The following is a 27,735-nucleotide window of genomic DNA, read 5'->3' as shown; positions in this document are numbered from 1 at the left end:
GAAGGAGGAAGGAAGAGAATATAGGAGAGAGCTAAAAAGGGAATAGAATAAAGGGTGAAAAGGGGGTGTATAGAAACAAGTAAAAGAAGGAATATAGCCTAGGGACTATATTTGGTAATGAATAAATTAGAAAAGGGGGGAAAAGGAGACAGAAATATTTGTGAACTTATGAGGGAAAATATGACTATTATTTTTCTACATTTTCTTTTATTATTAGCATCATGAACTATTTTGTTTTTGCACACTTTTTTTGACAATAATGAAATTGCAAAATCACGGCAGATGCAGCAATATGCAGGAGTGAATTAAACCTTGTTTCTGACAATGAAAAAATAAGCATAGACCCCTTTAGTATTTAAACGAACATAGAATAAAATACAAAAGAAAAAAATAGTGAAGTGATGCCATCGTTTTCTCCACCTATAGAAACCTATGTCATAACGTTTGTACATCAAATTTCAATAAAATTTCGGCTTTTTTTAAATTATGCTTGTTTGATTTTTAAAATATGTTTATTCAAATTTTGTTGGAGAAGATTTCTCATATAAATGAAAAGTATGTAGTTTTTAGAATAAGTAGGAATTAAGTTAACGAAGACCCCCCCCCCCCCCTATCATGGCCCCGAGACAGAGGCAAATAAAATATTGTAAAAAAAGAAAAAGAAAGAAAGCTACAAATGGATTCAATGGATAGGGGGTTGTGAAAATCAGAACGCGTTCGAAAAAAGAGAAAAGCACAAAGGTACAATAAATGAGAGAAAAAGGGAAAAGACAACAGTTAATTTCAACAACATAACGAACCTCTAATCTCCGATGCAAATATGCTTAAGCATTATTTTCCAGCAAAAATTCTTTGTATCAAGATCGTTGTGCAGTGCACCTGCAGCAGCCGGGCGCTGCGCTGCAAGGCAGCAAAGTGAAGAGACACTGCGCGCTAGGAGAAAAATTTACGTTGTAAGAGCGCATTTGATTGGTTAATTCGGCTCAGTAGGGGAGTGGCCTAAAGGGACTTAATTGAGCGCTAATAGAGTTTTCAGAATACGAATTTGGAGGTACATTAGCGCCCCATTAAATGGGTAACTTAAAAGGATATTTAAGTGGAAACTTACGAGACTTTTCAGAATACCCCCCCCCCCCAGCACTTCCGCTTCCAAGGGTTATGACCATCAAGCCGTCTATATCATATTGGATGCAACAGTAAAGAAGGTTCAGGGTCTTCTTTTATGCAAAGAATCTGTACCAGACGGTACCCCTCGATCGACCCCAAATTGGTTTACCAGTCAAGATTATTATTGATTTTCATAATTAGTTACATATTCAGTGCCAAACCTGGGAATGCATGCTTATTGTCATTCAAATATTTAACAAGAATAGTACAGACGACATTACAAATTAGGACATAACCCTCTCTGTCTCTCCACCTCTCTTATGTCTACTCTTCCTCCTTTTTGTAACGGTAAACCTGGCAAAACTTTAGATATAAAAAAAAACAGCTAGACAAAAAGTATTTATTTATTTATTATTTATTTATTCATGTTTTCTTTATAAAAAGCAGGGTAGTCCCATTCAAGCCAGAGGCCTGCTTTACAAGGGAGCCCTGCTGTCAATCACAATTTGAACATTATACAATAACAATTATAACACACAAGATTAAGAAATACAATACAAAAATGTAATGTTATAGAATGATGAATGAGAATAGTGCAGTTTCATTTTGCTCTTGAAGAATTGAATGAAAAAAATATTTGTCGTTTGATTTCTTTTTAAAAAGCCTTCACGGTACACCTCCAACGAATTCGTAAATAGCATTGTTAGGCCGATAAAGACATAATGATATGATGAAATGCCTAACCGTGACATGCACTTCTAATTTAATCTATGTACATGCGGGGGGCTTTTTGACAATTCATTGCATCGGGGTTTGAGGCTGGCCATATTTTACCTATAGCTGTCATTTTTACCTCTCCCATTATGACCTCTGCCATTTTACCTCTGCCATTATTACCTCTGCCATTTTTACCTCTGCCATTATTACCTCTGCCATTTTTATCTCTGCCATTATAACCTCTGCCATTATTACCTCTGCCATTTTTACACCGGGCCGGCCAGATGGTGATGTATGAGTAAAATATCGTCTGAAAGCATGATTTATAACAAAATATATATTATCTTATGTAATTTAGGTGATAAATACTGTATTTCAACATTCAAAATGGCGACCAGTGGCATAAAGAGTATTGTGTACAAGGGAAATGGCCGGGGCAAAAAAAGTGACAAGAGTGAGCACTAAAATGCATATAATTAAGATAAACTAGTGGAATACTGACTAAAAACATCATTGTTAATATGCCATTTATGTGATAAATGCTGTATTTTGACATTCAAAATGGCCGCCATAATCCCTATATTTATTATGCACAATGCGAATGGAGAAACTAATTTTCACAAGAGTGAGAATCATAAAATGCATATGATTGTGAAATACGAGTAGAAATATTGTCTTAAACATGATTTCTAACTAAATACATCACATATTGGTTGTGGAGGTAATAAATGCTGTACTTTGAAATCCAAAATAGCTGCCATTGGTCCTAAAAGTATTATGTACATTGTAACATTGGACATTTGACTCTAAATATTGCCTATAATTGTGAATTCTGATGCAAGGGTGAAATGTTGTCTAAAACCATGGTTTCTAACAATATATATCATAATGTCGTGTATTTAAGGTGATAAACACTGCATTTTTTAATTGAAAATGGCCACCATAAGCCCTTATCGTATAATATACAATTTGAGTGTAGACAAATAATGTTCACAAAAAGGGCATATGGCAGCCATTTTGAACGTTGAAATACAGTATTTACCACCTAAATTACATAAGAGATGATATATTTTGTTTTAAATCGTGTTTTCAGACGATATTTCACTCATACATCACCATTTGGCCAAGCAAAGCCAAATTCTGTTGAAATAATTTGTTCCCATTCACATTGTGCATAATATCATAAGGGCCTGTATCGGCCATTTTGACTTTCCAATAACAGTATTCATCACCTAACTGGCAGAATGAATGATATCTCTTAATATAAATTATGCTTTCGGACAATATTCTACTCATAGATCACTAATACTTGCATTTATGGTGCTCATATTGGTTTCCCACTTTGCATTGTGCATGATACTGTTAATGTCTATGGCGGCCATTTTGAAAGTAAAACTACAGTTTTTAACACAAACTTTAAACCTGAATGATATATTTCGTTAGAAAATATGTTTTTAAACAGTATCCCATTAAATTTATCACATATATATGCATTTTAGTGATCACTCTTGTGATTTCTTTGCCCCTCTTTCTCATTGTGCATAGTACTTTTAGGGCCTTTGGCAGCCATTTTGATAATCAAAATACATTCATCACATACATGGCATATTAATTATATATTTCGTTAACAGTTATGTTTTATAATAGTGCAGTATTCCACTCGTGTAATCTTAATAATATGCATTTTAGTGATCACTCTTGTGAATTTTTTGGCCCCCATTGCCATTGTACGCAATACTGTTTGGGCCAGTGGCGGCCATTTTAGATATCAAAATACAGAAATCTTCCCATTTATGATATAATGAATGATATATCTCGTTAGTAATAATGATTTGCATATATCACTTCGTTCATACATAGCGATTTTTTTTGCAGTTTAGTGCTCAATCTTGCGAAAGCTATTTTCGCTCTTTTATTGCACATATAATAGAGTATACAATGGACTTTGGCGGCCATTTTGAATATGAGGAAAATAAATATTTTGTCGAAAATTAATTTTTCAGAGAGTATCTCACTCCTGCCACACAATTTCATGCATTTCGTAGCAAATGTGCGGACAATTTTAGGATTTTTATGGGTAATTTGCATATTTTGGCGGCCATATTAGATTTTGCCAATTTGCGGAAAATGCTCAAGGTTACACCAGTGGCATCATTCAGATTCGTAATCAGCACCCTCGAATTGACAAGAAACCATTAAAAAATATTGTATACGTAAAAAAACAAGGTTACGCCTCTTCTATCCTGGACTATTGTAGCAGATCAATGCGACCGGAACGGCGTAACGAAAATAGCGAAGCTTTGGAGCGGATATAATAATTTCTTTCTTCTTTTTTCTCGATTAAAAGAAAATGCTATGCCTTGGCACGGCTTTCTTTGTTCTTTTTCTCAATAAGACAAAAATGCTATGCCTTGGAACGGAAATTTAAGTGTAAAAATGGGGGGCCCTCCGCGGCACATACCCACTATGCATTATATACTGAGTGCCCCCCCCCAGGACTAGACAAAATAGGAGTATAGGCCTATAAAAGAGAGAAGAGGAAGGGAAAGAAATATGATTTTGCTTTTCTTTTGTCCTCCATCATGACATCAGGGAACCTCTATTGTAATGACAGCTTACAAGTTGAGATGAAGAGGGGGGGGGGGGGGTGTCCTGAGATAGGGGGTAGAGCAGTTTTCCGGATTTGGGGGTCTCCAAGGTGGGAAAAACCCGCAAAAAGCCCGTGAAAGGGGGGGAGTCAGAAATTTAGGCAGACATGAGATAGGGGAGGGGTGCTTTCAAAGGGAGGGAACGAGCATAGGCATATACCAACACTGAGTGGGGGGGATACAGGGGAAGGCGGGGTAAGTTGAGCATAGGGGCAAGTTGAGCCACCACCCCCAGGCCAATAATGAATGAGTAAGACAATGTGGTGGTGTCAGGTATTGATGACCCATTGCATAACCCTTAACCCCACCACATTGTTTTCAACTTTGAAACAAAGGTGCTTTTTAGAGGGAAAAATACAAATTTCAGCCAAAAAAGTTTTAAAAAAGTGTAAAATAGATAAGTGCTTTTTACCCACACACGTCTTAGAAATAAGAACAATATTGTTAGTCCAGGTATGGATTCTCATTTTTGTCATAGTCTCTTACATGATGAATGCATGAGAAATGTGTGGATGTGAAAATATCGCAACAAGTTTGGGCTGGGGTAATTTAAGCCAAATCAACATGGGGCAAGTTGAGCCACGGTAATTCTTATCGTGATGTATAAAAAATGTAAAAAGCCGTTGATATGCAGGCAGAAAGGAGCAAATTCACATAAAAGTTCTTTTACTTTAGAAGATGTTAGTATTTATAGAGAATTAGCAAGTGAAAAGACTTTAAATGAAAAATTGATATGGTTCTTCCCGCATAGATTTTGTACATAGTTTTTGTGGCTCAACTTAATACCCCAGACGGTGGCACAACTCACCCCACAGATGGGGCAAGTTGAGCCATTTGACATCTTTTTTTTTCAAAGGTCACGATGACTTTCAGTGTGGGGGTAGAAAGTTATCTATAGGTGAAAAAGATTTCCCAAGAATCAAATTTAAAGGCAAGGTACTTATTTCTACAATATTACTAGTCATATCAATTCTAACATGCAAAATACAAAAATGTGTCACAACTTACCTCGCCTTCCCCTACATGTGAACACCCTAAGGCGGGGGGGGGGGGTTCATGATGCTTACTAGGCCCTACGGTGCATGAACCGTCCTTTCAGAGTTCTACAGAGCACCACTCGTGCTATATAACATGCATAAGGGTGCAGTTCGAATGAGCCATTTTGGTATGAGGTTCCAATTTGACTTCAAACGTTAATATTATGCACCTTAAACCGTGAAAAGTTGCATCTTGTTTTGGTGCAAACGAGCCCGACGAGTCATAATCCATGTAATCCATGCAAAGGACGTATCCCTGCCCCCCCCCCCCACCCCCTCATCGACGAGCTTGAAGACCTTTTTTTGGCTTGTCAAATTTTCAGGGGCAGACGAATTTGCCCCCCCCCCCCCGCCTGTGAACACTTTTTTTATTTATTTATTTTATTTTATTTAAAAATCTTTATACAGGATAAGCATGTTCAGATAATAATTATATACACTGTTTTTCAACATGGTCCTGTAGACATAGTAAATATCTAACAATGTACCGAAAAGGTGCATTAAACAATTCAAATTCAGGCAGAGTAAATTATAGTAAAACAAAATTGAGTAACATAGGTATTAACAAACATAGATATATAAAAATAACAAAAGATATCATACATGTGCACTGGGTAATGAATACCAAACTGAAAGTTGAAAACACAAACCGGCATAAAGAGAGCGGAGAGAGTGTTACGAGAAGTGTGTTTTCTTATATTTCCTTTTAAATGTATCAATTGAAGTTGCATTCTGGAGTTCCGAATCTAAACTATTCCATACCTTTCCTCCTGCATATCTTAAGCTATTCTTAAAAAACTCAATGTTCGGTTTAGGTATTACTACGTTGAGCGAATTGGCAAATCTTGTATTCATTGGATGCCTATCAAAAACCATATCAATAGAATTACATAAACGTATCGGAGCATGTCCATAGACACAGTTATACATAATACATGCAAGGAAATAATTTCGTCTTTTTTCTAAAACCTGCCATTTCAATCTCTTAATAATGTCAATACCATTATGAGTATAATCAAAATTCTTTTCAACTATTCTTGCTGCTCTTTTTTGTAATCTAAACAAAATTTTCCTATTACTGACAGAACAGTTCCCCCATATCGAACAAGAGTAATAATCCAGTATGGGTTGAATTGTACAATTATAAATTTGATTTAGAACATTCGTACATCACAATGAGCACCGTTCTTGTTCTTGTTTGGATCAAGTAAGCCGAGGCCGGGCTCCGAGGCACCCCCCCCCCCCACACACACACACACTTTTTTTCTTCTATTTTTTACCTCCGTTAACTCGTCCGTATACTATGCCGTCGTATACCGGTAACCACACCTTGAAATTGGATTCTCAAGTAAACGGATTCGGAATTTTCGACCAACATCAAAATCGCATTGTCATATGCTCGACCCAGAGATATCTATGCGTGTGGATTTCTGTTTACAGTTTATTACTTCTTAATAAGTTCTCGTGTTGAGTCAATAATTTGCTGTGTAAATTTTCTGTGACAGAACGGAATTTCGATTTCGATCGCCCGGTTTGAAACGGATCGAATACTGCCGGGTCAGGCCAAAACCAAGTTCAGAAGCGGTGACACTGTTGAGGAACACCATGTTCCTCAAAGTGGGTCATCATTCTGCAAGAATGGAAATTAGTTTCAAATGAATAACGCCTTTAACAAAATGAAAGATGATTGTGCACTAATATGATTGAGTCGTCCTGACAGAGCTAGGCCATGGATCGGATCGGGGGGAACGTCACATGTGACAATATTTATAGTTACTACTACCCGCTCCCCCCCCCCATTTCCTTAAAAAAAACTGAATGATGAGAGCGGGTATGATTTTGGGAATATCCATCGGAGATTTTAAAAAGTCATAAGGTTTTTTTATATTCTATTTGTGACGTCGTTTAAGATAATCAGGTAATATGAAATCATTGAAATGCATGCATGAATTTCATTTTAAATCAGTTCATGACACAGGCGACGCACAGTGGGCCGGGGCGAAACAAAAGTGCGCCAAAAGTCATTTAGGGCAATTTCAGATTTTTAATTTTTGTCATGCCCAGCTGAAAGACAATACTTTGAAGAATATTTCAGCAAATTATTTCATTCCGGAATTTGCATAAAGGTTGTTAATTTCCTACCTCAAATCGTAAAATGTGACATTTTGCGAAATGTCGCGTATATGACATCCTAGTTGAAAAACAGGCCATTTCACAGGAGGTTTTTCATGTAGGAATCTGGAATGGCTCCCACATAATCCTGATATATTCTTTTTTTCGTGTGAAAGGGTTCAAAATAGATAAAAGACACCTTTCAAGAGGTTTATAGGATGATTTTTCCTCGAAATAGACTGAAAAATCCATGTTTTTTGCATTTACAATAGAATAATTTAGATTTCCGTCTAAATTCTATAAACATCGTTTTTCCCGATGTCTAAGCTTTAAGTCGATACCAAATTTAGCTGCCCGTTTTTGCCCGTTTTTATATTAGAGCCGATTTAACTTGACACAAGACCCCCAAAACCTGTTCAAAAACGGTCATTTTTATACCGCGCAGTCATCGTAGCGCACCGCATGGGGGTACATTGCTGTTCGCTTTTGCACGGCGAGGGCGATTCCCCTTCCATTCCATGAAAATGACATGAATTCCGGGCTTAATGTAAACAAAATGAATGTTGCTAAAGCAAATAAGGGCTATATCCACAACTCTTCCAGGGATAAAACTTACTTGTAGAATAATTTCAGCCCCAAACCCTCGTCATAGTGATACATTCGTGGTGTTATACTCTGCGTTTTACACAAGTCAACACAGCTTGATATCGCACGGTTAATATTTTCCGATTTTTAAGTTTTTTTTTTTTTTTTTATAAATGTCATTAATAATAATTTTGATGCAGTACAAATTATTTTCGGCATCTCTTAAAACACTTCTTAGGCATAAACTAACATTTACTCTGGCCAACTTTAAAGTAGCACATAACACAATGTTTATAATTTACATTATGTGCAATTTGTCTTTTCACAGATATTTCAAGTAGCCAATCAAAATTTGTTATCAAGGTGATGTCATATCGGCTTAAAATTATGTTCAGTCGATTCTACGCCCAAAATTACCTACAATCAACGTGTTAAAGTAAAAATCTATATAATTTTGGCGCACTTTCAAGTTCTGGCCCACCGTGTGCGACGTTATGTGCTATACGCCGGGCCGATGGAACAATAGACCTCGGCCCCCAACTAATGGGCGGATCCAGGATTTTCCCAAAGGAGCGGCCACGGGCACATTTTCCCGAGGAAAGTTCGACACACTGAGCGGCCCCCATATATATATATATATATATATATATATATATATATATATATATATATACATATATATACATATATTAGTCCTTGCTTGCTTTCAAGGGGGAAACCGTAGTTGCGTTTTTTTATATTTCAAGTGACGATGTCTCAGGGGGGGCGCAGCTGTGTCCCCCCCCCCTCCCCGAGTCCGTGGATCCGGCCATACTATGATGCCGGTCATGATGGCTTCCGTCTTTTTCTTTTCTTTTATTTTCTTTTTGAGAAATCTGTTAAGTATATACAATAAAAAACAAAGCCTATACGTGTTTCTTTCAGTTAAGAAAATAACATTCCATTGACTTTTTATTTGAATTTCACCTTGGAAAGCTACTCTCACTAATTAACGTCACTAAAACAATGGCGGATAAAGATTCTGATTACTGTTTTTTCTTCTCGATTGCCCATATGTCCCACCAACCCCTTCGTGTACTGAATAAGGCAAAGAGGTGGAAGAAGAGTTAAATATTTGCCTTCATCATTATGTCCAAATTTTGGTGGTCAAAAATATGTTCTTGAATTTATTTCAATAGCGAGTTGAGTCGAGGGCTAGGTTGGCCAATCTTTATTTGGCCGAGGCGAAGAGAAAGCGCTGGGGTATCATCGGGGGGGGGGGGGGGGGGGGGGGGCCTGGGTAGTTGGATGCAGATAACGGACTCGTACTACCGTACTACTATACTCGACTCGACTCATGATCTCACATTATTCTTGCGTGCGGCGCGGGAGCTAGCTGTTGTGAAACTGAATCTAAACATCATTGTGAACATCTCACTCGGATTTACTTTAAGTTTAACATCCATCAGTTGCAAACTATTCGTTGAAAATGTCTGGTAAGGTCTAGTTATTGTCATGATTGTATAAGCGCTCTTTCATGTTTTTTTTTATTTTATAATCTTCTCATTTTGTTTCGGAAATAGATCTCTAAAAATACGGTATTACAAGTCGCAGAAATCTGCTGTCCACTTTCGCGGTGTAAAACATCTGCCCCTGCGTACCGTAATATTACGTTTGTGCAATTTGAGAGAGCGAAACGCCTCTCCGAGGCCCACTGCCCGACTGCCCGTCCAGCTCCAGTACCGTACTGGCAGTAGGCTTCTTGATGATCAAGATCATGACGAATCAATCATCACGTACGAAGAACACTGAGCAGAGATGCTTCATTTATTCATCAGGATTTTTTAGTTTGGAAAGGCCTCCATGATTACCAATGTACCCGGGTGGGTGTTTCATAAAGCTGTTCTTAAGTTAAGAACGACTGGTGATCCTTTCTTACGCGTAAACCATCGCCAATGAACATTTTGGTTGTATGTCATTTCCCGCAAGAAAGCATCACCAGTCGTTCTTAAAGTCGCTCTTAACTTACGAACAGCTTTATGAAACACCCACCAGGTAGATCAAGTTATGTAGGCCTAGTATTAATGTGTAGGCCTAGCCCTAGGCCCTAGTCGATCTTTTATTTAGGCCTTCTACCTCCCTTAGTTTGTGAAATTGATATTACCGGTACAAATTATTACCGTTATCATACTGATGATAGTGACGATAGAGAAATGGCACTGACACTGACAGATTTTCATTTCATCAACTTCAGAGTCAGAGACTAGTTAGGCGCAGATCTACAGTAGAGGCGCACGGCTAATTATTGGAGACTGTCTCCCATGAGAGAGATTATCTCCAATATCAGAGACTTTCATAAAGAAGTTGGTATCCAATTTCAGAGACAGTCTCCAGTTTTGGAGACCAATTTTCTTTGTTTACATTTGCACGCTGATGTTGCAATTTTGCACATTTGTACAATTAAATTCAACAATTGTAATATTTAGTTTCATCCCCTATAATTATAACTTCATAATCATATCAGAGAAGCTAATAAATTGCATTTAAGTTTTTGGACGTAAGTACGTAACATTAATAATCAGCAGTGTCAATGGTTCAAAATGGAAATTTTAAGTAAAAAAACCAACATGGAAACAATTGTCATTATTCCCCCAAAATTAATTCAGCGTGCAAAGAGTTAAAAAGGATTACCTTGGCGGCAAATAAAAATGTGATAAGCAGATTCCTCTTGAAATATTACCCCTTTTCACCGTCTACTTTAAAAATTCACCGTCTACTTTTGTTTTTAAAAGGATTTTTGTTGTCATCCACACACAAAACAAATGGGCTTCTGACCTCGGTGGGGGCCATGCGTTTTATGTTGGGCCCGCAAATAGGTGGTATCGTTACATTTGCACGACAAGCACAGAAATAATTAATGGTATAAAACTTGAAATACATGTGGTCATTTTCAAACGTGAGTGACACGACAATCGGAGAGGTTTAAGGGCTCATATCTTCAAACTTAAAGGTTATGAATCAATCATGACTACTATATTATATACAATGTAGGACTGGCATGGGCCACTACAAGTTTGATTTGAATTCAACAATTCGTTTAGTAGATATGATTAAAAAACGGTGCGTGAGTGACACGACAAATTTTGGACATGGGTTTCTGACCACTAACACATATGGTTGGATTCGTGCCCAAGTAGTTGTCATGGAGTACTGTGAGTACCAGTAAATGGACATAAATAGTGTACCTATCTAACACATATAGTCAAAATCAATCAAACCTTCTCTATGGAAAATGGTACCCTCCTATATACCGTGAGTGACACGACATCCAAAACGTGAGTGACACGACAAGTGCAAAAGTACAACATTTATCTCAACATTGAAAGTATTTTTTGCATGATGTAGAAGAGTAAAATACCATTAACCAAAAAACAATCTTAATTACATAATAACTGCTTTCTTTTAAGTTCATAATATGTCATCCTGATGTTTTATTCTTGGTTTATGGTCATATTTGCCCATCAACTCACATTCCCTATACCATACCACATTGTCACACTAGGGCTTCTACCACTCTCCTCTTTAGAGGAGGTGGGGGCACTTGAAGGAGGTGTTATGAGGTCTTGGCATTGACATCAACTCGAACATTCTTTTTGTGGCCTGATATCATTCAAAACTTTAACTCTTTCTCCCTATCTGTATATGAAAGTTTTATACAGGTTTATACAATTCAGCATCTACAACGGATGGAATAATTTTTCCTTGTAAGAAAGGTATTCTCAATAGTCACTCACATCATCTGGCATGGTCTGGTAGCCAATGATGTCATGTATGACTCCCTTTTCTTGAAATATTGGATTACAATATTATTCTCCTTTAATATTTTTATAGGCATTGTCCAAATAGGACATGGCAGTTTAAATGTCTTTTTTGGTACCAAACCACAATCACGTTGCTGCACACTTCTGATGGACTGTCAGCAAATCGCCTTGAGAAAATTGGAAATTCAACTCAACAAGCATAGGTTTTCTCCTGAACACTGCTTGTATGTGGACCCTCCCAAGTCAGTACATGTAGGCACTGTACCAAAATTCAGAGCTATGCTTTTTGCTGGAATTTGTAAGCGGCTTTTCATTGCTAATTATTTGATCATATACCATACCATGGGAATCCAGGGAAAGCCACAAGGTGAAAGACGCAGTCAGTACCTGATTCTTGCAGTCTGCTACTATTACATAACAACTACAAGTCATTAGCTTTTCCTTTTCTAAGCCCTTGGATGTCACACTAAAATCCAATTCAGCATCCCAACCAGGCTCCCTTTATACCTCAATAGCTTTTTCCCCTGGAGGTCCAGCTCTGTTCTTATCAGGGTTCCCCCCACCAAAAAAAAAAAAATTATCTACTGGTACATGGCAACCCATCCAAAGTTGCTGAAATCAAAATGCGGTCTCGGTTGGGACTTGTTGGGACCTACATGAACATGCATCATTTTGTTGTAATGAATATGTGTAAATGCAAATCTGCTCTGAACACACATCGGCCCACTTACGGTAGTTTGCTGTTCAGACCCTACATGTAGTTAATCACTAGCTGTTTGAATGGTGGCCGAACAAATAATGATTTTGAACTTGGCATGTAGCTGCTTCAAGCAATATCCAAAATGTTTGTTTTCTTGCAAATTTGTTTATTTCATGTCCTGGAATACAAGCTTTATGGCAAATGAAAAGGTTGATTTAATCAATCAGAAGGAAAAGAAAAGTACTTTCTTTTCCGAATTTGAAAAAATGTTTGGTGTTCATGGTGATCTCTTATATCTCATGTACACTACTTTACCACTAAAATTTCTGCAAATTTCAAAAAAGGATCCGTGACTTTTCTAGCTGAGTATTATAACAAAGAAATAACATTACTCAAAAGAAAGGTGAACTTTCTGTAAATGGAGACAGAGAATGTTTGAGTAATACCTAGGTATGACTTGAACCATCACCAACCCTTTATGCATTGTAAATATGTCCATTGCTTAAGTATAGTGGTTTTTCTCTTGATACATTCATAATTTTGTGTTGATTGATTATGTTGTTATATTCTTAATCACAGTACATTCACCAAAATATGAATTAGGATCTGAGTCTTCACACCAATGGAAAATTGTCAGGATTTTTTAAACCAAGGCAACCACGGAGAGGAGAGAAAATAGATGAACTCAATGTCAAATTCAATATTTCCATAAAAAGGAGTAAAATTAGGAAAATGGAGGAAATTATTAGCCTAAAATAGGCCTAAATGATGTCAGGAACAACATTTTGACTGTATCCCTGGTAAAACGCTTCAAAAATTACTTGATGTCCTTTCTTATACACAATATAATACCGTGAGTGACACGACATTTCGTGAGTGACACGACATTGTGAGTGACACGACACAACTTTGACAGTTAATTTTAGCTTTACCTTAACATATTGGACCAAGTTACTTTATATACAATAAGGTACAGATAAACTGTATTTGCTCCAGTACTGGGACAAATTAATTTTCAGAATACACAGCTCTAGAAAACTTTTTGCATTTAAAACGTGAGTGACACGACAACCAGTTTTGAAAACTTTGAAACCCAATTTTTTTCAGAAAAACACTTCACAGAATATTTTTTTGCTTTTTATGAGTTAGATACAATACACAGCTTGTATCTTGCCAACAAATGTGCTTCTAATACAAATTTTATATTGTGATAGGCAATATGTGAATTTTAATGCAAAAATCAACATTTTGTAACATTTAATTTCCCTTGCATTAAATTCACTGTATCTCAAGACATAATTAATAATTTTATGTAAATGAAATGGAAAAATATACTTTAAGATGTCTAGTTTAAAAAAACATTGAAGCCTAATGATTTCTAGCAAGTTTTAATTTTCACCCCCATGTCCACTTTTGTTTGAAAATGACCATGTGCTACATGGGTATATTTGGTATCATATTAAAGGGAATCTCTATACCAATTATTTGAAAGAAAAAGAAATACTTGAGATTACTTCATTTACCAGTAATTTTCAATTATGTAACATCAATTAGCCATTTTCGCATGGTGGTAGACGAGGGGAGCATAAATTTTCATTTCATTAAGAAACTAAATGTGTAACATCACAGTACCTAAATATAAAATAGTTTTGGGGCTCACTGGCTTATTCTTCAATCATAAGTGGGTCAAATTTGAACTTTCAAGTTTATAGGATACCTAATTAAGCTAATTAGTATAATTAATTGATGTAAATCATGAAATTAGCATGATTGAAATTGTGACTGTCTGATGTATAGGAAATGAGGAGAGATAAACTATAGTTGTGGGTTTACACTTCAATAAAATAAAGCTGCAAAAATTTCAAAAAGAAAAGCACAAACTAGATAAAGGCTTCAGAGATAAATCAATCTATTGTTTTAATAATTCTGACCTCATGGTTTCAATATTGTCAGCGTAGACTGATAGTGATAACCTTGATGTGTCCGAATCTTCAGATTATTCTGGTAACAAACAGATAGCAAATACACCTTTTATGTAATTTTAATGAATGAAAACTTGTTTGTTGCAATAAAACCCTCATCTAATGCTATTTACTTTTTTTCTTAATGTTACATCACACTGCGTCTATAAATCAGTAGATGACACATATTTGGCTGGCACAAAAGTGTTCAGAGATTATTTTTCCAAATTACAAAAAAAATAAACAAAAAACTACTTGAGAATGAAACTGGTACAAAGATTAAACTAAACAGAGGCAAATGTACCCATAGGATATGTTCTATGCATTGACATTCAATTGACCCAGTACCAAGAGACCATGTCCTGCAGAATGTAAAGAGGGTATATTTAAAATATAACACTCTAAAATAACAAAGTATTTTTTCCAGGTTATGGATTTATTTATAACATGTTAATTGTTTTTGTTTACACTAAGTTTGAATAAGCTAAAGCAGTAATGAGAACTTTTCATTGTGCATTCACATTTTCCTATGTGTTAAACCTGACTCTCAGAACTTTGTCAACCTGTGGTCCACCGGTCTTTGAGCCGAGAGGTGACAAAGCCCACGATTTGAGTCAAATGAAATCATTTTTTATTCATAATAAAAACAGTAAATATATTATAATATACTGGTTAGTGTTTGCAAGTGTATTTATGCAACTAAAGGCAAGACTAATTAATATTTAGGGGTAAATCAAGCATTGATACATATTTACCCGAAAAATTGTAATGTGAAATTTGGTCTTAAAAGATGATTGCGCCCAGTTATTTTGGTAGAGTTATCCCCAACAAGTTATATATCACTGGAAAGGTCTCACTCTAAAGAGTTGAAATATGCATGTTATTTCCCTATAGGGTGTAAAGTTTATCTGATTCTCAGATTTATTGGCAAGTATGTTTTTTTCACAGTTTTCCACATATTTTGACCTTTTAACTTTTTATGACATTACCCTATGCCTTTTCTGACTGCATTTTTGAATTCCTCAGACAATTTCCTTTCAGAATATATATACTTTTATGGGTATAGGATGTCAAACATTAGAAAAAAATACAATTGTATAAAACGTTGCGATTTTGGAGAAAAAGTTGAGGTGTAACGGAAATGGGCCCAACTCAAAACGCATGGCCTGGGACAAAAGTTTGGGTGGAAAAATCATACTTTTGTTGGTGTTGTTTCTTTTGTTCTTTTGCAAAGCAAGTCTCCAATATTGGAGAGAGTCTCCCATATTGGTCGTGCGCCTCTACTGATCTAAGTTAAAGACAAAGTCTAACTTAATGAATTTGCTTTTCTTAACTTTTTTCTTCTCCATTTCAACTTTTTTAAAGTAAAGTTCAATAACACTTAACAGCAAACAAATTATTACAATTCGATTTTGACTTTTGTTTTATTTGTTCACTTTACTTCAATTCAGTGAGTAATTAATTTTACAGTCACACCTGGAGTGTAAAATAGATCTAGATGACTAGATCTATTCTACCTGACTTTTGTGAAATTACTAACATCCAGATCTAGACTGGATCTAGACCAAAAGCTTCTCTGTTAATGTTGGTTGTTCCGCTGAACTCTGATGGCTCCATTCACCAAATACAGAGACCGAAGTTCTTTTCGATCCGTACAGGGACTCACTGGCCATATGTTTATGTATTAAAGGACAAGTCCACCCCAACAAAAACTTGATTTGAATGAAAAGAGAAAAATTCGACAAGCATAACACTGAAAACTTTATCAAAATTGGATGTAAAATAAGAAAGTTATGGCATTTTAAAGTTTCACTTCTTTTCAACAAAATAGTTATATGAACAAGCCAGCTACATCCAAATGAATGAGTTGATGACATCACTCACTATTTCTTTTGTATTTTATTAAATGAAATATGAAACATTGTTATTTTCTCGTCATTGTCATGTGAAATGAAGTTTCATTCCTCCCTGAACACGTGGAATTCCATTATTTTAACATTTTGTGCTTCAGGCAAGGAGGTCCTAATTGTCAAATTCGTAAAAATTGAAATATTGTATCATTCAAACAATTAAAAACAAAAGAAATAGTGAGTGAGCGACCTCATTGATTCTCTCATTTGGATGTACATGTAACTGGCTCGTTCATGTAACTATTTTATTAAAAATAAGCGAAACTTTGAAATGTCATAACTTTCTTATTTTACATCCGATTTTGATGAAATTTTCAGCATTGTGCTTGTATGATTTTTCTCTATTGATTCAAATCAACATTTTTCTGAGGTGGACTTGACCTTAAAGTCACTCATTCAATGAACAGCCATCTGTGTACGAGGAGAAATATTACAAAAATACGTAAAGGGCAATATGGCTGATATTTTCACGAAAAAATTTGTATTTTCTACATTTTTTTGTGTTTTGTTTTTCTGCATTTTCTGACACATGTACATGTTATCTCATTTATAGCCCGTTCTGGTGATGTCTCCAAAATTACTGAAAATCATTTTTTGCATCCACCCAGAAAACTGCATGGGTACTGGAATCGCTTTGTTTGCGATCGATAACATATTATTGCCCTTTTACTTAACAACGTTTTCCGCCAAGGAAGTTGCCAACAATTTCTTCTTTTAATAAATACAAAATAGGCCTTTTAAAACACCTGTGCATTCATGGTACCATTGTTTATTTTGAAAGTAGTTTCTGTTATTCTTTCACTATCATACGAAACAAAAGAATCACTTGTGCATGCTATGTGCTCCCTCATGCTCAAAGAACCTGGCTTCTGGTGATATCAATATTTGAACAATAAACATTGACATTCTAGATCTCTTCAAACATATTCCTGATTATTTATACATTATATGTACTTGTAGGCAGCGAAACCTCTGTTTTAGGGACATGCTCTGAAAATAGTGTGCAGGCACAGACCCTGATTGCATTTATGATCAACAAGTCAGTGTAGCTTATACAAAACTTATTAACGAGCGACGGCCCTCAGTGCATGCATTAGGCATGAGTAGGCTGCACATTCAGACCCTTGACTCAAGTGAAGGCTTTACACAGCAGACTGCATGTACTTTGAATTTGCAGCCTTTCAGTATCTTAAAGGTCAAGTCCACCCCAGAAAAATGTTGGTTTGAATCAATAGAGAAAAATCAGACAAGCACAATGCTGAAAATTTCATCAAAATCGGATGTAAAATAAGAAAGTTATGACATTTCAAAGTTTCGCTTATTTTCAACAAAATAGTTATATGAACGAGCCAGTTACATCCAAATGAGAGCCCCATGTAAAACTACCTTCTCAAACTTTAAAAGGGCACTGCACAAATTTCACATTTGATAGTCAAAAGGAACAATATTTTTACACGTGCAAACTTCAATAATCTTTTCTAATTACATCTCATTGATGAAAAAAGAGATTGGTTCACTCACAGAGAGGTCAGGCTATGGCCCTTCACATCAGTTGGTTTCAAAATTGGTTTCATCTCTCAATTGTTTCAAACGCAAGCTTAAGTTATACCTCTTGGAGAGGTACAATGCTGGATCGTACTGATGACTACAAATAACAATTATTATAATTATTTTTGTCTATTCTTTCTTCCCTATATATAAACTGGGTTCCAAAACTAACTTCTCAAACTTTACAAGGGCACTGCACAAACTTCACTTTTAAAAGTCCTGAACAATATTTTTACACATGCAAGCTTCAATAATCTTTTCTTATTACATCTCATTGATGAAAAAGAGATTGGTTCACTCACAGAGAGGTCAGGCTATGGCCCTTCACATCAGTTGGTTTCAAAATTGGTTTCATCTCTCAATTGTTTCAAAGGCTATGGCCCTTCACATCAATTGGTTTCAAAATTGGTTTCATCTCTCAATTGTTTCGAACGAAAGCTTAAGTTATACCTCTTGGAGAGGTACAATGCTGGATCGTACTGATGACTGCAAATAACATTTATAATTATTTTTGTCTATTCTTTCTTTCTTATACTCTTTATATCCCTTGACCCCCCTCCGTCTTTTTGGTTGTTTTCCAATTTCATTTTATTTAGCTATTTTTATATTTTTATTTCTATTCGTTTTTTTTTTCTATTTCATCATTTTCTGAAATTTAAAAGTTACAAAATTTAATGTGACTGGAACAATCCAACACCCACACAGATTCCACAGGGTTGTCCTGGTAAGCGGGGGATAATCCAAACACGGTGTTTATCATGGGTGCCTCAGTCATTACTCATTAGCCTCAGAGATACATTACTGTATATACGGACACTAATACCGCGTTCAGATTATCCCCCGCCTACCTGGGCATCCCTAGGGGCGTTTGTGTGTTGCTGTATGATTGTTATTTAAAATTGTGATATTAATTTCCTGTACCTTCTTTGTGCTCGAGCCAATAACTAAAACATGGCCTTACATTGTATACAGTAGGACATGTGTGATAAACTGGGAAGTTTGTTCATTTTCATTGGTCTTTCTTCTGCCATTTTGTGACTTTAGATTCTGAAACCTATTGATGTGAGGGGCTATAGGGCTCTCTCTGTCATTAAATCAATCTCTTTATTTTTGATGTGCTACTCTACATTTACTCACTGTGTGTAGAATGCCAAATTTCGCGTGAAACGTGTCACCCCCACTGAGAACGTTCCCATTTTAACAAGCTGCTTTTACATGTTCGTGAAGTGATTTCGTAAACCACTTTCGGCTGATCAATGGAGACACTAACAAAGCAACCTTCCAAACTGGTTCCTGAATCGGTTTCCAGTAAACTAATTTTAGAAAGCGTAATGAGAATGGGGTCATTGTGCTATTTGTCATATTTGAGTTTGTGTTTACAAAGAGAATATTGAATGGGGACATACATGTATGTGCCTGTGTCCTGTCCAATGAATGCCTTCTGAATGCTGAAAAGAACCTCGTATCATGCTCGTATTACACTGCAAAAATGTTTTTGCTGGTCTGTTGCAATTTTGCAAGATCCAGTTGTTGAGTGTTGGGTGTGTGTCTGCAGATGAAATGTAGCACTGCAGACTACATTGTATCTCATACTGGTATGGACATATAGTAATATCATATTCTCATCTGGTATTCTGGTTAATAACAGAGTATACAATTTTTTGTCATGTACATGTGTTATGTGTAGATATTGGGAGCGCGATTATGATATTTTGTGGACAGACATAGACAGGGGCAGATCAAGGATTTTCCAGGGGGGGGGGGGCAAATTCCCGCAAGGAAAATTGGACCAACAAAAGGGGTTTCACTATTAAAATGTGGTAATTCAAGCCAAAAAAAAGGTTATCACTATTTACAAGAGAGGGCATTTTGTTGACTGCGTAAAATTTGACAAAGCAAAAAATAAAAATGAAGGTCACTTTGTCCCACGTACAATTTGACAATTGATGCTTAAAAAAGTGGAAGTCCTATTCACTTGTGGATGAACAACAAATCCAACAACAACAAATATTTCTTGCGACTAGCACTACTTGCGGCTCTCAAAGGGGTAGGGGCACACTTGTGTCCATATGTATTTACATACAGTTTATAAGGTTTATACATGTACATGTATATATACATGTATGTAATTTGGTAATTTGCTGATTAGTGATCTGCAATATTTACTGATTGTACTTCGTTTTGTTTATTATTAGTGAGTTTGAATTTGAAGGGAATGTTTCATCTTTCCACTTTTTCTCTTTCAGCTCCATACCCAGACAAGGCTCAGGAGGCTGCCTACCCTCCCCAACAGCCTGCAGGATACGCCCCGGTCACCCAGAACCCAGGATATCCCCCACAAGGCTACCCACCCCAGGGCGCCCCTCCAGCTTACCCTCAGGGTCAGGCTCAGGCTCAATACGGCGGTGGGCAGAATGTTATTGTTGCGGTAAGTTGGTGTACATGCACACAATAACACACCGGTTTTTTAGACCCCCATTTCAGAGTTTCATGAGGTACACCCCATCAAAAAATAATTTCAGTTCCGCCCCCTCTTCAGCATACCCCAAGACTCTCTGAACGGCAGGCAGAATGCTGTTGTTGTGGTATTACATGTAGTTGGTCACATACATCATGAACTGTACATTTACATGTACATACATGTACAATGTACCTATCAGTCATTCTGTCCCCACCTCCCTAGATAATGATCAAGAAATAAAGTTCTCATCTTTAAAAATATATTCCAATGATTTCAAATGAAGACATTTATAAATATACATATAGCCTACAGGTATATATGTAGCTGTCAGAATTTTGATCTCGATACACAACACTCCCTTTTGGTGACGATCAGCCATATGTAAACTGTACATGAAGCCTAAAACCCATGCGATGGCTATGGTAGCAGATAGTCGAGAAAGCATAAAATATCTTTAGAATGGAAATTCTTTCATAGTTGTTTCTTGACCCTTTTCTGTGAATCATTGAGGTATCTAATGACTTTATTCTATTTCTTTTTTTTTCTTGGGGGGGGAGGGGATTCAGATTCAGATATCCCCCCACCATCGCGCCAAACTGTGTCTTCAGGTTTCTCTTCTTCGCTCATGGGTGAAAAATGAATCGTACCAGATGAAAAAGGGGACTCTAACACAATACAACATGTCTTTTGTCTAAATATATTCATAAAATCGATATGATCTCAGGGGGGGGGGGGGTTATTGTGGGCCCACTGTATGGCAACTATTATTCATGAACAATAACATTTTGTATGAGATCACATATGAATCATGGATCCATGAAGTACATGTACAGTACTGTCAATTATTATTATCAAAGGAAACTGAGGAAGCAGAGGAAATTGTAGCTAGATTTTTTTCAAGGATAACATGTCAATTTCAAGCCGGATACTCATTGAATCACTGCCAAGGGATCACACCCCTTGCCAAGATATGGGGTAATTAAAACCACAATACCAAAGGAAAGTAGTGTACCCTTCATTTGAGGAAAGAGAGTCTGAATATGCAGCCTATAGTAAACTCCCAACCAATGACTTTTAAACACCAACAGGGTGCTACATGTACATAAATTAAAGCACTTGCCTGATTGCCTGGGGCAAGTAAAAGTTAAAGTCGGGCAAGTATTTTGAAGTAAAGACCAAAACTACTTGCCTGAATTGGGCCAACAAAATTCTCACAGTAGAATGACGGAAATTAGGGTTGATATGATATATCGACCCTAAAGTTGATCATGATGGACAAGATATTATTATTAGAAATACATGTACATCAATGTCAAAAGAGAGAAAAAACCAAAAAAGGTCAATAGTTTATAAGAGGTAAAACTTTTTTTCAAGGGGTTTTTTCGGGCAGGTGAAATAGATTTTCAGGCAAGTACATGTATATTCCAACTATTCAAACATTTACGGTACTTGTCCAACATGGCAAGTGCTTAAAATATGGAGCACCCTGACCAAGTATTAACCGTGCTAATGTTGAAGACCCACATGATTGTAAAAGTTTCAAGCAGGGTCGGTGCCTGCAGACTCGTCTTTACAGCAAGTCTCGTTATTGCTAGTCTTGAAGAGTGAAGACCCACTTTTTGATAAAATTTTGATTGAGGGTCTGTGCCTGCAGACTACATGTATGTCAAAGCAAGTACCCCGGTACATGTACCTGCTCAGTTCGTGAGGTCTTGTCCATGTATAGATATCTAATTTATATTTTTTTTGTCTTTGTCATGCTCTTTATAAATCAACGCCCTTGAATTTAAGCCAATTTTAAGTTTGGTAAATCCCCCAAAAGTGCATGTCAGTATGGTTACAATTTCCCAATTCCCATTCAAGGAAATGAAAAAAAATCTTATTAACCTAATGAGTCGTAATTACCAGACTATTTGAAAAATTGTGTTCAGTCATGCACAAACGATTTTATGAAATTTATTAAATTGCATATTTTCAGACCTTGATATTCATGATCATTGAAGGGTAGTACATAATTCTTCAATGATTATGACTACATGTAATTTCATATTTTTATGAGTCTTGAGATGTTTTATATAAAATATGCTTTCATACAATTTCATTCGGTATTATAACACATTTCACAAACAGTTTTTTATACAATTGTCTGACTGCAGTTGCCTTATCATATTTTCTACAGCGCTTGATTAATTAAATTTTATTTCATTTCCTGCCAAAATGAAAAAAAAAAGAAAAAAAGAATTATGAAAGAATACACTGTACATAGTATGTCATCTCTCAGAAAATTAAGAATGAAATCATGATCTTTGAAGCATATCACACATCAATGGTCACAGAGAGATCTATGCATTGATTTTTTTACGCTTTAATGATTAATTAATATTGATGCATGACCGATCACAATTTTCCAGTTGATGAAAACTGAAAAACGAAGCTTATACTTTGCTCTTTCATGCACAATTCGTTGGATCTTGTGATACATGTAGCCAGGCTTGTCGGAATTTTTGATCTCCAGTACATGTACATGTATGTACATTATTTACATGTAGCTCAATGACAATGCAATTGCCACAAAAGGGGGGGGGGGCTGCCAATTGATACAAAAAAGTCACAATATGAAGCAATGATCAGATGGCAGGGTAGGAAATTGGGGCTCTTTCTTCTTCCACATTGGGAAAAACACAAATTTCGGGGTCCTTTCTTTCATGTTAAGGGCTATTTTTTTTAGGGGGGGGGGGGCAACAAGCAGGTAGACAGTCTAAAAAAATATAGTGCCATAGTTTTTTAAATATTGCTTTTTAAATCATCTTGAATAATATTGCTTGTGACAGATTTTGGGACTAATCTAGAAAGAATGGTCATCCCAAAAGCATGCATTTGGGGGGAGTTTTAGGAACGTTTTGGTAGCCATGAGGGCGAAATCGTCTGCGGACCTTGTATATTTCATACATAATGCTGTCAGATGGTTATTATTATGTTTGTGCGTACAAGGTTCCCCAGTTCTACATGACATCTGCAAGGTACAGTAGGCCTACATGTATATTGTAGCCTATGGTAATGAGATCGTATTACCAAATACTTTCCATGAATTCAATCATATCAAACACAATATTCACATGAAATTCATCAAACTTTACCATACATGTAAATACACAAATTCCTACAAAATTAATACAAATGTAAAAAAAATGTGTTGAAATCCCTTTTCTTTTTTACGATATATCAGCTTCTGATCGCATCCCTCTTTGTACATGTATATGGAATATTTTGGTCTCTTGAAAATGGTATCGCAGTACCGAACATATGTTTTCTGACTCGAGAAAAGTTGAGAAAACAACAAAATTTTATGATATCTGCTTCCGATTGCATCCCTCTTTTATGGAATATTTTGGTCTCTTGAAAATGGTATCGCAGTACCGAACATGTGTTTTCTGACTCGGGGGAAAAGTTGAGAAAACAACAAAATCACTGATGAGCTATTTGTATAAAATATTTTATCATTTTGAGAACATAAAGCCTTTGAAGATGTGTTTTCTACCATTTTCACCATCTTTCTATTCCACATGTAGTTCCCTTTGAAAGGATGTTGCAAAGTTTTGAGCGTATGGAATTATTTTCTGACGTGTGTGGTGCGCACGTTTGGTAATACATTACAAGGCAGGTCGGTTATGATACAGTCACTCACTATACAGCAATTGGGCGATTATTTCATGCTGCATTTATGTTAATAATGATTACTCTATTTCTTATATTTCAGACTGCGCCTCAGACGACAATGATTGTACGTCAATCCCAGCCACAACCCAATGACTACCTGGCCTTTGCTATCTTCGTCACCATCTGTTGCTGTTTGCCATTTGGAATCGTTGGCATCGTGAAGGCCATGGATGTAAGTCTGTTCTTATTCCTCAAAGTGGCAATACTGTCCATGTACATTTCCCTACATATATCTGACTTATCCGTGTGTATCATTGTCTGTCCTCGGCCTGCAGCCAACGAAGAAAAGAAATTTTCATTAGGTGGTTTCAAACCGCCTCGATCATAAGAATCCCTGATACACGTAAATTAGGAGTCTATAGGAGAACTCTTAATAGGCTAAAAAAATACCCATTAATTTTTCCTCCATTCACACCACACCGAAACATATCCGTCGGGATAAATTTCTGAAGTTGGGAGCATGCGCAGTATGGTCTGATTAAAGCAGGCAAGCGCGAGATTAAAAACCACTAGCTCAGCAGCCACCCACGGCGCCCGTGCCCAACTACACGCTTGGCTAAAAGTTCCCGTAAATTTCACATTGCCAAAATACCTGCGACCTTGGAAAAATCCCCGCGAAAGTTCTCGTAATTTTGCTAAGTACCTACTATAGTGGGTATTTTCTTTCGGGGATATTACGCGAAATTCGCTTTCACATTGCCAATATTACCTGGTATTTTCTGATCGGGTAAATTTCCCGATCAGAAAATGCCTGGAACTGACTGAACTGGTTTGAAACCACCTACATGTATTGTTTCATGTGCACTTGTACATGTAATTGGTACGTCCTAGTCTACAAGCACAGACTCAAATTTGACAGTCATAAGAATCATACACCATGTCTAGAGAGGGAAGACTAGACTTTAACAAATCTCTGACTGTCAAATATTGTACAGTACCGGTAAAGAGGTACACTGTAGCAACAGGAATCTAGTCTTCCTACTCCAGACTCTGCAGTATATGCAAATTGTGAAAACAAAGTCTGTGCCTGCAGACTACATGTACAATGAAGGTTCCTCTCCCACTAGCAATTGTTTTATAAAAATGTTTATTTTTTCAATATTCTCAGGCCCGGGGGGGGGGGGGCACTTACATTCACGATAGGGCACGTTACGTATGTAACGTGATAAGGGTATCAAAAACACTAAAATAATGAAAAAAGGGTATCTATTTCGCTAGGAAAGCTATGTGTTTAGGGTCAAATTTTCGGGGATGATAAAACAAAATTAAAATGTTTGATAAAAGATGTCCTTTTTGCCCCAACACTTCGTTTAGAGTCCGATTTGCCCGACGACCGACGGACCAGTACATGTATGTGACGAAATATCGCTGTGCTTGTTTAGGGGTTCATTTTAGGGATTACTTGCCAAGAGTATTGTTTTGTTTTCAATACTTGATAAAGGGTAGGGTTTGAGACGCCAATACTTGTTTTTATAAGGGGTGCATTTTCAGAATATGGAAAATACATGTACGTGTTTAGGGTGCTTTTCGAGACCCCATGGTCGTGCATGGTATCCGCTCATCAAAGGAAGTGCCCCCCTCCCCCGGATTCTCAGGGCTGACATCAGACCGTAGATTGAAAATTCTGATTTACGCACAAAATTGCTACTGCACATCCTACATGTATGTGTACGCAGAGTTATCTACAGAAAATTTTTACTTATTTCACAATGAATACAAAAGTAGGCCTCTACTGTACTGTACATGTACATGCATGCAATACATGTACATCAAGGACCATGCGTTTTACACAAAGGGTTTTTTTCTTATTTCATTAGATTCGATCAATCGATCATGCCCAGCCTTGAAAGCTCGGCCGGCTCAAATCAGTTAGCTTTGGCTGAAAGCATGAATGATGCTGTGCTCCACTCTTGCCATCAAGGCACCAGCAGATACATGTAGTTCATTATGTGCAGTACAGTATGATAATTAATGATGAGATGCACGGAGGCACCAGTAAAGGGAAAAGACAGAAGTTGCAGCAAACAATTATTTCATGAGAAAGTCTTTTATTTAGGTTGGATAATTGTCAAAATATTATCACACATCTAGATGTGGTACATTATTGATCTAAATTTGTAAAATCATTAAATCGTACATGTACTGTGCACATGTATCTCAAAATCGATGATTGTGATGATCACTATTAAAACGAAGAAATATGCATGTATCTGGGATTATATTGCTTCAAAAATTACTTGACATTTGATGGAATTCTGTGCTTATTTTGCTCATTTCTCAGCAGTTACACATTTTCCTCCAGACCTACATGTACATGTATTTGGCACATTTTATAGTAGATACAAACACCTTGGTGGTAATTTCGTACATGTAGGATTCTGTTCGAACTCATTTTGAGATCATTACCACAACTGATATTTATAAAGTAGGTGGAGAAGTGGAGATGGGCAATTAGATGGAGGGGTGAGGAGGGGGGGGGGGGGGGGCCTTGTTGGGATAAAATAAAGTACTACACTCTGTATGTAGTACAGTGTAGTCCCACTCTCCAGTGTTCAATTTGATACATGTCACTGTCAGTCAAAAATGAAAGCCTGTCTGTACATGTACATGTAGAACAAAGTAGCTAGCCACCAAAATTGTCCACATTATGAAATGGAAAGGAATTATCATATTAAGGACCATCTTTCTCCAGCCACTTTTCTTTTTACATACATGTACTGTATCTTTGATACAGCCTTTAATAGACAGGTATTTTTAGGCCCAGATAGAGTACGGTATGAAAAAGTTTCTTTAAATTACCGTCTACTGTACACCAAATATTTTCTTATTTCCCGTCACATTTGTAATGTGGCATGACCCCTTTGGTGAAATTAGAAATTAAAATGGGGGGGAGGCAAAAAGACTTTTAGCTTGATATTGACAGTATTAGATAGATACATGTAGATATTAATTGGTTTATTGATAAAAAACATCATTGCGACAAAGTCAAATTGCGATGAGTTTACAAAGGTAACTAGAGGCATTACATACATGTAATCATAATAATACAAAACAAAAAATTGAAATATTAATTAAGAAAAATATATCACATAATCATACATTTGTAATTTGATAAAAAGGTAATACATTTTAAACACAATTTATAAGTATAATACGAGATCAGTTTGAAAACAAATGTATGAATTCAGAGAAGGATAACAATAATAATAATAATAGGCATTTATATAGCGCCATCTATCTAGAAATATTCTATTCCGAGGCGCGTTGTTATTATTATTATTACCCCGGCTTTAGCTCGAGCTGCCTCTCAGCGCTCATGCATTCAAGGAATTAATCCTGCCGGTACCCATTCACCTCACCTGGGTCGAGTGCAGCACAATGTGGATAAATTTCTTGCTGAAGGAAATTACGCCATGGCTGGGATTCGAACCC

General features: G+C 36.5%; 1 protein-coding gene across 1 annotated transcript in view; it reads left to right on the top strand.

Moving 5' to 3' along the window:
* Positions 1-9,552: 9,552 nt before the first annotated feature.
* The window catches only part of LOC121417135 (proline-rich transmembrane protein 1-like), a 31,508-nt gene continuing 13,325 nt past the window's right edge, over positions 9,553-27,735 (top strand). Inside the window, exons 1-3 of the mRNA XM_041610721.1 lie at positions 9,553-9,681; positions 20,372-20,553; positions 24,344-24,475. Coding sequence (XP_041466655.1) covers positions 9,675-9,681; positions 20,372-20,553; positions 24,344-24,475 — 321 coding nt within the window. The 5' untranslated portion in view covers positions 9,553-9,674. The remainder of the gene's footprint in view (positions 9,682-20,371; positions 20,554-24,343; positions 24,476-27,735) is intronic.

The sequence above is a fragment of the Lytechinus variegatus genome, chromosome 6, assembly GCF_018143015.1.
Source record: "Lytechinus variegatus isolate NC3 chromosome 6, Lvar_3.0, whole genome shotgun sequence".
NCBI lineage: Eukaryota > Metazoa > Echinodermata > Echinoidea > Temnopleuroida > Toxopneustidae > Lytechinus > Lytechinus variegatus.
Note: the sequence above shows the minus strand (reverse complement) of the source record. Positions and strands in the feature narration are given on the sequence as shown.